The 14,918-nt window shown below is 43.4% G+C and overlaps 1 protein-coding gene across 1 annotated transcript; it reads right to left on the reverse strand.

The window, feature by feature from the left end:
- Positions 1-4,912: 4,912 nt before the first annotated feature.
- LOC125533147 (phospholipase A1-II 6-like) lies at positions 4,913-6,528 on the reverse strand. The gene is made up of 2 exons (XM_048696905.1): positions 5,641-6,528; positions 4,913-5,551 (listed from the first exon to the last, which is right to left on the reverse strand). Exons 1-2 carry the CDS (start codon positions 6,526-6,528, stop codon positions 4,913-4,915), a joined length of 1,527 nt encoding a protein of 508 aa, XP_048552862.1.
- Between the last annotated feature and the right edge of the window lie 8,390 nt (positions 6,529-14,918).

Below are 14,918 nucleotides of genomic sequence, written 5' to 3' on the forward strand. Positions count from 1 at the left end.
CTGTGGGCGCACGGCGGGCGTCGGCGTCGCAGGTCGCCGTCCGGCGGCATCTCGGGACGTATCCTGTGGGACACACGGAGGATCCGCTCTGAAAACCACGCCCGGGGAAAGGCTCATGGATTACACTTTCCCCGACGAAGTGCTTCTGTGGTCTAAAAATCGAGTAAATCATTGATACGGATGAGAGGGAGTAGCATTTCTTTCAGTTGAGCAAATCAAAATCATGCTTTACTATCTCGCACATAAAAAAGAGCATAGTTTACTATGCCTCACTTGCGCGCGGGACACATGAACACGGCCGCATCGGTTTTCCCTCTAGGCCTCCTTTAATTTACAGGAACTAGCAGCGTGGCCTGTGCATTTGCGCGGCTAGAATTTGTATATACTTTTCTTTTACATATATTGCAAAATCCTTGATAACAAAACTAACATTTCTAAGCACTCTCCCCCACTCTATTCATCATCCTTTCTATTTTCTCCATCCATGTGAATGTTATTCACATAAAACTATAATACTTAGAACGACATAAATGATCAATTACATAGTCAGCATTATCTTTATCTTCTATGTTTTTTTGCTATTGTAACAACGTGGTATTCATTTGTCATATGATACTCACTTGCACACATGACATATTTTTTTTCTTACTCATGCTCTATGCGTTATTTGTACATGCATATATTGCTTGCTTCTTCTCGGCCTCACTTAGTAGTTTGAACATCAGCTATGACAACATTTCATGAATACTTATGCTCGCCTCTATTCTAATCATGTGCACTCTTTGTTGTCCTATCAAAATGTTTTTACGTTGACACACATCAAGCTTGGGGTATACGATTTATCATGAGTAGATCCAGCCAAATGCATGACGATACCTTTGAGGACGCCGCGGTTTTGCTTCTCTCGCGAATATTCTTTGTCAAAGGAAATCCAAAAAATTGCATAATAGTTTTCAAGATTATGGTTATAGATGGATTTCATATATTATATACGAAAACAAATATTGATAATTTCCATGTATTTCTCATTTCGAATTTTGTGTATATAATATGAATTATTTCATCACCATATATATATATATTGATATCAGCTACTTAATTATTTCACTTAAGATATGAAATAGAATACTGAGTTTAGTTTTATATAATATTTCATAAGTATAAAGAGTCATATTCTTTGTACAACTAATAAGAATATAAAAAGATATAGTTTATTCTGGACTTAGTTATCAAGGCTTTCAAACGGAGTTCATTTACAAACCTAAATTTTAACTTTAGCTATTCATGTACCCAATGCGGTGTTCGAATTAGAAGAAAAATTCTATTTTTAACAATTTATTATTGCAAAATGTATACATGTATTCATTCGCCGAAAGATTTTCTTCTTGAATTACATATTCGTCTGATAGCGATTTTAAGTTTAGTATATCAGGCGATTTTAGGCAAGCAAGAGTTACAAAAAATTTGATCGACAATATACGTAGGCACAAAACTTAAGTTATATAGATGTGGATAACGACCATGGTATGGAACTATCCCAAATAATTCAGAGAACAGTGAGAAATACTATAATTCCAAACTTTTTTGAATGTATTCAAACCTCGATTTCTCACAAAAAAGAAGTATTCCAAACTTGATTTCTCACAAAAAAGAAGTATTTCAAACTTGATTTTTTTTTGCATGCACAATCTCATGTATAGACACTCCGTCGATAATGTTCCTACCCCGTGATGAAGGTAGAAATGAACTTGTGGTATAAGGTGAAGCTTTAATTGTCATGATGTTGAGATCATGTTAAAAGTACTCCCTTCATCCCATGACAGGTTGAAACACTAACATCTTATTTAGGGCCCTCTCACGCATCCACACTTTATAGCCGTGAGATTGAGTCTCCAGATTGGTTTTTGGCCATTAATTGCTGCCTAATCACGTGTTTTCTTGCGAACGGGCTGGCTGTCCTAGAGGGCAGCTACTCCAGTAGAAAAATCTGAGTTTTCTGGTTGATTGGACCATATGCACCCGTCTAGCGTCGGGTAAGCCCAATCCATCTGGCCCTCCCTTCTCTCACACAATCGAGAGACCATGCTGCGGCGCCGCCCCACCAGACCACCACCGCCAGATCCCGTCGTTCACCCCCTCCCGCCACAGCACGGTCCGGCGACGACTTCCATGTCTGGCGGCAGCCACCCACCATAGTGGTTCCTCGTCACTTTGCTCTTGGCCCAACCCCGTCCGCAATTCCGGCCAGGTATGAGTATATTCCTCTCCATGTTACTCCGCTTAAAATACATGGACGTTAAGATCCACTCCGGTTGCTCTGCTATCTTGATAGGAGTACTATTTATTAGAGTAATTAAGTTTAATTGGTTTATGCATGTCCATTGCAGTTCAGGATGATGGGGACATCATCGACTTCGCAACTACAGTGGTGGATCATTGCCATCCGGATTCATGGGAACTCCGCTGAAGTGGCAGCAGCAGCAGAATAGCAGATCGTTAGTTTGAACCGTTAAGCAAACCATGCCAACGGAATCACAGCGACTGATCGGTTTAAAATGTGTCGCATTATGTTCTGTGGAGTTATGTCCGACTACATCTGTGATGACTCAGAGGGACCACCGTTTGATACGCTTCGAGACCTTCCAGAGGTGCTTATGTTAAAATCTTGTGCTCTAGATCATCTCTTGGTTGCAGATTACTAATTTCTAAATGCTCTTATATTAGTTTCGGAGAGAGTATCTTTTTGCCGCAGGGCTTGTTGTGGACAATATATTTAAAGTTGCCTTGGGATGTGGCTGTAAGGACCAGTGCCCTACCAAGGCAATGGAGATACTCGTGTCCTAAACTGATTAACGATGGAGATACTTTGTGTGGCCAGATCCCGTTGTTCATCCCCATCCCTTTCACCAATGGAATCCTGCCTCCTTCCACAAACTCGCCTCCCGCCACAGCCCTTTGCTTCGCGGCCCAATCCCCTGCACTGGCACGACATCGATCCTGGTCAACGCTTGCTGCGATGGCTGTGATAGCCAGCGCCGCCAGCCGGTGGTGGTATTCCCGTGGGTGACCAGCGACCTCCGCCGAGAGAGTAGTATCATCAATGTAGAAGAAGAGGGCTTTCTACTCTGTTTGTCCATGGAATTTCTTAAAAAAAAATGCTAAATCAGAAGGCCTGAACTCCATTCCGTAGGGTTGGTTCTCCCTTGCCGTAGATTCACCTTCCTACCTTTCTTCTTTCAACTAATTATTAATTCTAGGTTCTTGCTACTATTTTTTCTTCCTTGTCAACTTGGTGCACGGATTGATAACTGGTTTTGCTCGATTGGCTCCAGGAATCCTAGAGCTATCGATCTCCAATGGCTAACTGCCAGATAGTATTGGAAGCCAAATAAAATTGCCATGCAAGATCTTCGTATTTTTCTCTAATGGATTGGTGTCCAACAAAACTAGGCATAGTATTAGATCCTATGAATGTTTATGCCTCATAGCTGTGTCCTAAGATAGGCATATATAAAGCTGAATTGAAGTATTAGGTATGTTCTTAAATTATCTTCTAATGCATCATGTCGTATGGGGCTAGATCTAGCCTCTGGCAGCACCGCCCGGTGTCCTTTCAATTTACATTTATCCCATCATGTCTGTATTTTCTATGCTCGGTGAAAATCAAGTGCATCAGACTGATCATAGTGGGGAGTAACTTAGACTAGTGTCATGCATATGACACTAGCCTAAGTTACTACCTTCATAATGCAAAGTAACATAATACTAGTATCTTAGATGCCTTTATTTATTAGCTTGTGGACTCATCTTATCTTGGAAAGCGCTATGTTACAGTAACATATTATGTTACCACCTCTCATTAATTACTTGTCACATAAGCAAAAATTTCTTGGAGTGCGCTATGTTACTAGCTAAGTTACTTCCACTATGACTAGCCTCAGTCTGTAGTTTTAGTTTACATTAATGCCTATGTGTCATGGTTAAGATTAACTAAAGTATGTTTTGCGGGCTGTGGTTAATAGTCCAAACCAGAGATAAGTAAAAAATCTAAGCGGCTAGGATCTATTTTGAACCCAATGTTTGATACTGCAATCATATACATATATTGTGATTGTCTCATTTGTGTTCCTCATGTGCAGCCAAATGATCTTATCAATTAATTTCCAAATGTTTCTGGAGGCCTCGTGTACTCTTTTTTAGTCCAAGTAAATTTTAGAACATCTATGTAAATGGTCCCTGGCTCCCTGCCATGTTCACTTTTCGATAAATAGAATGTTTGCATTGGTGAAACTTGCATTATAATTATCTTGCTGCTTTAGATTGTTGCACGACACGCAATGGTTGAAGAAGAGGCCGTCCACTGTCATCACTGCTTGAAGAATTTATGTTTTTCAAGCAGTTGGTCGTTTTTTGTTGATTGTAAATCAAATATTCTAGCTGAGCATATCCCGTAGCTTGGTCGAGATCTATAGATCGGTTAAAGTGACTACTAGAATACATTGAGGTTTAACTTGTGACCTTTATGGGTAAGTTATCGTCAAATGACACGTATAATTACACTTTCCTATCATTCTATTGTCAAATTGACGGGTGCGGCAACGCGCACCACCAACGATCTAGTATTATGTGACCGAGGGAGTATTTGGAGAATGGAGAGGCTTTCATGCAAATAGGCTTGTATTTATGAATAATTAGCATCATATGTGCTCCTGGAAACATCATTTGGGATATAATCCCGCAATTAAAAGGTAGAATGTAGATGCAGTACTGCAGTTTACAAATCATTGGGATATTTGAAAACAACAACGTGAAATACTAGTCTAGATCATAGACCCTGAACGTGAACGAATTATTTGCACATGCATGCATGAGCATGACACGAACGTGAGATGGATTGATGGAGACGTCGGCTTCACTTGTTCACCGGCGGCACGGCGGCGTCCTCCCTGTCGTCCTCGTCCTCGCAGTCCACCAGCCTCCAGCGCCCGTCGCCCCCCTTCACCATGCCCCTGTTCCACGGCACCCACCACGCCGCCGGCACCCCATGCTCCTCCTTGAGTGCGTCGTACGACTTGTTCACCAGCGCCACGTCCCGCTCCACCACATGCTCGAAACCCTGTCCGGAGGCCGTCGGCGCGCCCGCCACCCCGTGCAGGTAGCATTCCAGGTTGTGCCACAGGTTCTCGTCGCCGGGCGCCTTCAGGTACGGCGACGCGCTGGTGTCGATGACCAGCTCGGCGCCCACGTCGTGGTACGGCAGCGCCGGGTACCCGGGCACGATGTCCCGGGCGTTGCGGACGCGCAGGACACGGAGGCCGGCGGCCGCCGCGGTGTCCAACCGCTTCTTGAAGCTTGCGCCGCCCACGCGCGGGCTGGCGAACGCGAACGCCGTGACCGGGAACGTCGCCGAGGCCGTGCAGTTGTAGCCGTTCTCGGCGATGTCGAACGCGCTTAGCGTGGCCAGGGCAGCCCCGAGGCTGTGCCCGGTCACCGTGATGCTCACCTCCTCGTCCTTGTACGTGTCCACCAGCTTCCGCACCTCAGCCAGCACCTGGCATTCATGGTTTCACGAGCATGAAGCTGCATGTGAGCTCTACACTGTACGTGACAATGCTGTCGTTTATATAGTCACAAGATTACCTGGCTTCTGGCGCTGTCCTTGTTGTGGGTGGAGGCCGGGTCGGTGGAGGTGTAGATGGAGAGCCAGCCGCGGTGCACCATGGCGTCGGCGCCGGTGGCGTCGCCAAGGATGCCACTGGGATGCACCATGGCGAACTCGAGGTTGTTGGTCCACTCCAGCGCCTGGATGGTGCCGCGCCACGCGACGACCACGTCCCGGCGCCCGAGCACGGACTTCCCCGCGTCGGTGGCCACTGCGACGTACCCGATCCAGTTGGACTCCCTGCACCGGCTCCGCGGATGGCCGCCCTTCACGAACGCGACGGCCTTCGCGGCGTGGGCGGAGGACGTGGCGTACAGGAACCTGGTGACCCGGTACGCGGCGGCGTGGCCCGGCAGCATCACGCGCTCGAAGAAGCGCTTCCTGCCGAACCGCGAGAGCCCGGCGTGCGGCGAGTGCCTCTCGTGGTTGAACGCGTCGTACGTGGCCTGCGCCATCTCACCGTACCAGATCACCTTGCGCCGGAGCTCCAGGTCCAGCGGCCGCAGCAGCCCCTCCCACGACCGCTCGCCGTGGAGCTCCTTCCACCTCGCCGCCGCCGTGGCCGTGATCGGTCCAACGAGGCTCCATTGCTCGCCCAACACGGCCGTCGTCCACACCTGCACTACTACGTGCAGCAGCTGGCTTGCCCATGCTCGACCTTTATACACGCGGCGGCAATGGCGGCTCCTGCTTTCCTGAGCTTGCTTGTGCGCTTGGCGCGATGACGAAGGGGAGGTGAAATTGGCGTGACATTGCGATATGGGGCACGACGACACAAACGCGTATTGATTCGTCCGCAATTGCATGCTCCAATCGGAGACGATGATCAGTGGGGTGGCAGTGGCATTCGCACTTTCGCAGGCCATAGGGAATTCGGTTACGGACATTTCGTGTGAGAATCCGGAATTAGCATCCAGATTCTCCCGTATATATTTGTCAACCTCAGAATCATTGTTGACAATACAGTGAAATGATATCATTGCACAATACATTAAAGTATTACAAGTAATATATATTGTCACAAGACATACCTAACGAAATGTCTCATGACATTTATTACATTCAGAAAAACTGCGGAAAGTACAGTGCGTAGCGACTCCATCTCAGCCACAGGCAGTCGATGTAGTCCACGTGATCTCACTTCTACAGATCGCCATAGTAGTTGTAGTCATCATCTTCGTCTCCAGGTAACTCTGTTGTCAATAAAATTATTGCCATGAGTACATTATGTACTCAACATGCCTCCCACCGGGAAGAACCTAATAGCTACATGTGGCTTCAAAGGAAGGCTGTATGGCTCATTTGCATAAAGCTAATTTTGTTTGACAAATAAAGCAGTTGGATAAAAGCAGTTTTTGATGAGAATGTGTTTTATCTCCAGAATAACTTTCATCAAAGTGAAGATCCTCGATCAACTCACACTCTTCATAGGTTCCAAGAATAGGGGTAAAGAGGGAATAACCAAAACAGGTCATGTATGTCAAGAAAGATTCATGTGATGTCCTTGACCGTGGACACGGCTATTCGAATAGTTTTACACTCTGCAGAGGTTGTACACTTTACCCACACGACACAATCTCGACTTGTTGCCACTAGCCGTCGCTAGCGTAGTACACCATCTAGTATACCGGCAGGGAGATTGTGACGAGGTCTTTCGACTAGATCCCCCAAAGATGTGACATGCCCACCGGGTCTGGCGCACAGAACTGAGAGTACGTCCTCAAACCGGCCCCCCCATCTGTGCCGAGGATACTCCCCGCAGGGCAGCTATCCCATCTGCGGTACGGCGACATCGACACCTAAGGCTGACTAGCTTACTTGACCAAGCCAGTGCCCATATAGCATGTGGCTATACTGTTATCACAATCTTCAAATCCAAGACTTATTAGGCCTCATGCGACACGGACGACTGATTGCCCCCTTCAACCTGTGAAGGGCAGCCAATCGCTCCTTCAATCATTGATTTAGCTGTCGCCCGCGCCAGTATTCAGATGGTAAGTTTCACCCAGAGTAGAAGAGAGTAGAGGAGATCAACAAGGGCCAATCAGCCTAGCTCAGCGATAAGTTTCAAGTGTCAATGACTCAAAGGTCATTCAACAATGCACCTATAGGGTAATAAGCATGGCTAAGCATTTCTACTCTACCAGAATACTATAATTCAACTCAGGTGTCAATTGAATAGGGGACAAGCGGATCAAGGTAATGTGTCAATCGACATGCTAGCTACAAGAATTAAAATAGCATGCATATAGTAACCATAAAACAGAATGCAATTTTGTAAACCATAGGATAAGTATGATCAAAGAAGGAGGCATGCCTTCGTTGTTGAGTCCTTCTTCGGTAACCTGTTTCTGTCCATGTCCAACATCGTCGTCACTCCCTACTCATCGTAACGATACAAAAGACAAACAATAAATACCAAAGCAATAGAAAATCCAAATAACATCCAAAACAAATTAAGAGTGGATGGATAGCAAGATATTGATCAGATGGAGATTCCAAAAGGATATAGCACGATTGGAAGGTAAGTAGAGGACTCAATGAATTGACAGGGTTTAGGTTGACACAGCTAAGGAAGGCTTTGTGATCAAGACTAAAGTTCTAATATGAATTATGCGATTAAACACTAGTAGTGCCCACTACACATCTTGACAAACTATATAGGAAACTACTATATAACAAACACAATGGCATCAACACACATGAAAAGGAACCATCCTATGCATTATAACTACATAATCACAACATGGCATGACGAAGGTAAAGTCAAGCACAAATAAATAATTAGACATAATCTAAATATTTATAATGGTCATCAATAGCATCCAAACCTATACATCATCTATTATATTCAAAAGCAAGTAATCCATAAGTTAAGCAATCAAATACCATTTAACAACATGGATTTAATTGATCTAGGTCTAGCCATAAAACATTATTAAAAGAAATAGGATCAAGTCTATTATATCAAACCAATTCATTTGTCAAACAATTAACAAGAAACTATACATGACATGGAACAAAAGAGTGAACTACTATCCAGACATGATATGATTAAGTTTAATAATCAACCAAAAGTAAATATTTGGATGTATCCAAATATTTATAATGGTTAACAATAAGCAAAGACTAAACACCAATCATAACAACTATTAGCAAGCATTTCTATAACAAAAGATAAACCAATGCTATCACAAAACTAATTGGACAATTAAATAATCAAACACATCATACAGGGCACATGTGAGTACAGAATAGTGAAGAGGTCTTATATAATAACACAAGCATTACACATATGAGTGACCATGAGAAGATACTAAACTAGGACATTCTCTTTATAATAAAGGAAACAACTAATATCCAAATGATCTCTAGCAAAAAGATTACCACAACATGATTAACAACAAAGCAAACTATGTGCACTAAGCATATGAGAAAGGCACAACTCAACTATTGAAAGGTAAACTATCCTAATCATGTGATGAGCTAATGCAACATGTGCCAAACACTCATAATGCTATCATGAGATAAGTCAAACACATATAAGGAACACAAGGGTCTAAGTACTAAATTATAACACATGAAACATAATAAGACATGAAATATAACTTACATTAATGATGTCTAGATATACAACAATGTAACAACTAGATACAAATGTATAATGCTAAGTATGAATGATCATCACACGATATGCCAAAGTATTATACCAATAGAATACAACTCACAACAATGAGATAACTTAGTTGATATCAACTAACATGAATATGAAGAATGGTAAGAGCACACAAGCTTACATACTTGTTATGTCATATAAGCATATGGACATACCATACTAGACATCTAGGCAAGTCAGAGAACCAGATCATGACATCAAGCAATGTACTATACTAGCATGAGTAACAAAATGACATGCAATTCTATTTGTTACAATCTGTAGTAGCAAAGACATAATATACATAACTAGGCATGATCTAATATATGAATTGCTATAGACATGCTATACAACCTAGTTATACAATCACAACATTGTAGCATGGTATTGATCAACTAAACTAAGAAGGGATCCTTCTTAATTAAAATATATGAAATCATAAACTACTAACATGTATCTACTAAGCAAAGGCAAACCACATGTCGGAACACAAAGTACAAACTAGCAATGATATAACATGCAGTAGGCATACAACCAAATCATGCATTCTACTTTGAGTAATCACTAATATGGCATGGCAATCAACTAAGCATGCATAGCTACTGTCCTAGGTAAACAAAACACCTATAATAATTAACAAGAGGTAATAAACTAAGGTAAATAAACACACATGACAATTACCAAGATACAATGAACTAGGTTGTATGCATGAGAATAAACTCTATATAGCAATACATATATGAGCTAAGACATCATGCATCCAACCATGCAAATCTTGGATAATAAATATATACAAAATAGGATTAAAAACTTCTCAAAATTTCCTACTAAAATATCACACGAAACTTGTCATGCGACACCAAGTAGTGTTGGGGAACGTAGCAGAAATTCAAAATTTTCCTCGTATCACCAAGATCTATCTATGGAGAAACCAACAACGAGGGGAAGGAGAGTGCATCTACATACCCTTGTAGATCGCTAAGCGGAAGCGTTCAAGAGAACGGGGTTGATGGAGTCGTACTCGTCGTGATCCAAATCACCGATGATCCTAGTGCCGAACGGACGGCACCTCCGCGTTCAACACACGTACAGCCCGGTGACGTCTCCCATGCCTTGATCCAGCAAGGAGAGAGGGAGAGGTTGAGGAAGACTCCATCCAGCAGCAGCACAACGGCGTGGTGGTGATGGAGGAGCGTGGCTATCCTGCAGGGCTTCGCCAAGCACCAGGGGAGAGGAGAAGGACTTGAGAAGGGGAGGGCTGCACCAGAACATTGGTATGGCTGCCCTCCTCCCCCCCACATATATATAGGGGCAAGGGAGAGGGGGGAGGCGCAGCCTTGGCCCTTCCTCCAAGGAAGGGTGCGGCTAGGAGGAGTCCCTCCTCCCCAAGGCACCTCGGAGGTGCCTTCCCCCTTTAGGACTCTTCCTTTCCTTATCCTTTGGCGCATGGGCCTCTTGGGGCTGGTGCCCTTGGCCCATATAGGCCAAGGTGCACACCCCTACAGCCCATGTCCCCCGGGGCAGGTGGCCCCACCCGGTGGACCCCCGGGACCCTCCCGGTGGTCCCGGTACGTTACCGATAAACCCCGAAACTTTTCCGGTGACCAAAACAGGACTTCCCATATATAAATCTTTACCTCCGGACCATTCCGGAACTCCTCGTGACGTCCGGGGATCTCATCCGGGACTCCGAACAACATTCGGTAACCACATACAAGCTTCCTTTATAACCCTAGCGTCATCGAACCTTAAGTGTGTAGACCCTACGGGTTCGGGAGACATGCAGACATGACCGAGACGTTCTCCGGTCAATAACCAACAGCGGGATCTGGATACCCATGTTGGCTCCCACATGTTCCACGATGATCTCATCGGATGAACCACGATGTCAAGGACTTAATCAATCCCGTATACAATTCCCTTTGTCTATCGGTACGATACTTGCCCGAGATTCGATCGTCGGTATCTTGATACCTTGTTCAATCTCGTTACCGGCAAGTCTCTTTACTCGTTCCGTAACACATCATCCCGTGATCAACTCCTTGATCACATTGTGCACATTATGATGATGTCCTACCGAGTGGGCCCAGAGATACCTCTCCGTCACACGGAGTGACAAATCCCAGTCTCGATTCGTGCCAACCCAACAGACACTTTCAGAGATACCTGTAGCGCACCTTTATAGTCACCCAGTTACGTTGTGACGTTTGGTACACCCAAAGCATTCCTACGATATCCGGGAGTTGCACAATCTCATGGTCTAAGGAAATGATACTTGACATTAGAAAAGCTTTAGCATACGAACTACACGATCTAGTGCTATGCTTAGGATTGGGTCTTGTCCATCACATCATTCTCCTAATGATGTGATCCCGTTATCAATGACATCCAATGTCCATGGTCAGGAAACCGTAACCATCTATTGATCAACGAGCTAGTCAACTAGAGGCTTACTAGGGACATGGTGTTGTCTATGTATCCACACATGTATCTGAGTTTCCTATCAATAAAATTCTAGCATGGATAATAAACGATTATCATGAACAAGGAAATATAATAATAATCAATTTATTATTGCCTCTAGGGCATATTTCCAACAGTCTCCCACTTGCACTAGAGTCAATAATCTAGTTCACATCGATATGTGATTAACACTCACAGGTCACATCGCCATGTAACCAACATCCAAAGAGTTTACTAGAGTCAATAATCTAGTTCACATCACTATGTGATTAGCACTCAATGAGTTCTGGGTTTGATCATGTTATGCTTGTGAGAGAGGTTATAGTCAACGGGTCTGAACCTTTCAGATCCGTGTGTGCTTTACAAATCTCTATGTCATCTCCTAGATGCAGCTACCACGCTCTATTTGGAGCTATTCCAAATAACTGTTCTACTTGGAGCTATTCTAAATTGTTGCTCCATTATACGTATCCGGTATCTCTACTCAGAGCTATCCGGATAGGTGTTAAGCTTGCATCGACGTAACCCTTTACGACGAACTCTTTTACCACCTCCATAATCGAGAAAATTCCTTAGTCCACTAGTTACTAAGGATAACTTTGACCGCTGTCCTTTGATCCATTCTTGGATCACTCTTGTACCCCTTGACTGACTCATGGCAAGGCACACTTCAGGTGCGGTACACAGCATAGCATATGTAGAGCCTATGTCTTAAGCATAGGGGACGACCTTCATCCTTTCTCTCTATTCTGCCGTGGTCGAGCTTTAAGTCTTAACTTCATACCTTACAACTCAGGCAAGAACTCCTTCTTTGACTGATCCATCTTGAACACCTTCAAGATCATGTCAAGGAATGTGCTCATTTGAAAGTACCATTAAGCGTTTTGATCTATCCTTATAGATCTTGATGCTCAATGTTCAAATAGCTTAATCCAGGCTTTCCATTGAAAAAACACTTTCCAAATAACCCTATATGCTTTCCAGAAATTCTACGTCATTTCTGATCAACAATATGTCAACAACATATACTCATCAGAAATTCTATAGTGCTCCCACTCACTTCTTTGGAAATACAAGTTTCTCATAAACTTTGTATACACCCAAAAACTTTGATCATCTCATCAAAGCATACATTCCAACTCCGAGATGCTTACTCCAGTCCTTAGAAGGATTGCTGGTGCTTTGCATACTTATTAGCATCTTTCAGGATTGACAAAACCTTCCGGTTGTATCACATACAACCTTTCCTCAAGAAAAACGTCGAGGAAACAATGCTTTGACATCCTATCTGCAAGATTTCATAAATAATGCAGTAATCGCTAATATAATTCCAACAGACTCTTAGCATCGCTACGGGTGAGAAAGTCTCATCATAGTCAACTCCTTTGAACTTGTCGGAAACTTCTTAACGACAAGTCGAGCTTTCTTAATGGTGACATTTACCATCATTGTCCGTCTTCCTTTTAAAATCCATCTGTACTCAATAGCATTACGACCATCGAGCCGTTCTGCCAAAGTCCACACTTTGTTTTCATACATGGATCCTCTCTCGGATTTTATGGCCTCGAGCCATTTATCGGAATCCGGCCCACCATCGCTTCTCCATAGCTCGTAGGTTCATTGTTGTCTAGCAACATGACTTCCAAGACAGGATTACGTACCACTCTGAAGTAGTACGCATCCTTGTCATCCCACGAGGTTTGGTAGTGACTTGATCTGAAGTTTCATGATCACTATCATAAGCTTCCACTTCAATTGGTGTAGGTGCCACAGGAACAACTCCCTGTGCTCTGCCACACACTAGTTGAAGAGACGGTTCAATAACCTAATAAAGTCTCCACCATCCTCCCACTCAATTCTTTCAAGAGAAACTTTTCCTCGAGAAAGGACCCGATTCCAGAAACAATCCCTTATTGCTTTCGGATCTGAGACAGGAGGTATACCCAACTGTTTTGGGTGTCCTATGAAGATGCATTTATCCGCTTTGGGTTCGAGCTTATCAGCCTGAAACTTTTTCACATAAGCGTCGCAGCCCCAAACTTTTAAGAAATGACAGCTTAGTTTTCTCTAAACCATAGTTCATACGGTGTCATCTCATCGGAATTACGTGGTGCCCTATTTAAAGTGAATGTGGTTGTCTTTAATGCCTAACCCATAAACTATCGTGGTAATTCGATAAGAGACATCATGGTATGCATCATATCCAATAGGGGGCAGTTATGATGTTCGAACACACCATCACACTATGGTGTTCCAGGCTGTATTAGTTGTGAAACAATTTCCACAATGTCTTAATTCTGTGCCAAACTCGTAATTCAGATATTCATCTCTATGATCATATCATAGATCTTTTATCCTCTTGTCTCGACGATCTTTCAACTTCACCCTGAAATTACTTGAACCTTTCAATAATTCAGACTCGTGATTCATCAAGTAAATATACTCAACATCTACTCAAATCATCTGTGAAGTAAGAACATAACGATATCCACTACATGCCTCAGCCCTCATTGGACTGCATACATCAAAATGTATTACTTCCAACAAGTTGCTTTCTAGTTCCATTTTACTGAAACCGAGGCTTTCAGTCATCTTGCCCATGTGGTATGATTTGCATGTCTCAAGTGATTCAAAACCAAGTGAGTCCAAACGATCCATCTGCATGGAGTTTCTTCATGCATATACACCAATAGACATGGTTCGCATGTCTCAAACTTTTCAAAAATGAGTGAGTCCAAAGATCCATCAACATGGAGCTTCTTCATGCGTTTTATACCGATATGACTTACGTGGCAGTGCCACAAGTAGGTGGTACTATCATTACTATCTGTTGGCATGAACATGTGTATCACTACGATCGAGATTCAATGAACCATTCATTTCAGGTGCAAGACCATTGAAGGTATTATTCAAATAAACAGAGTAACCGTTATTCTCCTTAAATGAATAACCGACATAATCCAATCATGTCTATGCTCAACGCAAACACCAATCTTGATGGTAGAGGGAGCGTGCGATGCTTGATCATATCAACATTGGAAACACTTCCAACACATATCGTCAGCTCACCTTTAGCTAGTCTCCGTTTATTCCGTAGCTTTTATTTCGAGTTACTAACACTTAGCAACCGAACCGGTA

This window comes from Triticum urartu, chromosome 1 (assembly GCF_003073215.2).
Source record: "Triticum urartu cultivar G1812 chromosome 1, Tu2.1, whole genome shotgun sequence".
Lineage (NCBI taxonomy): Eukaryota > Viridiplantae > Streptophyta > Magnoliopsida > Poales > Poaceae > Triticum > Triticum urartu.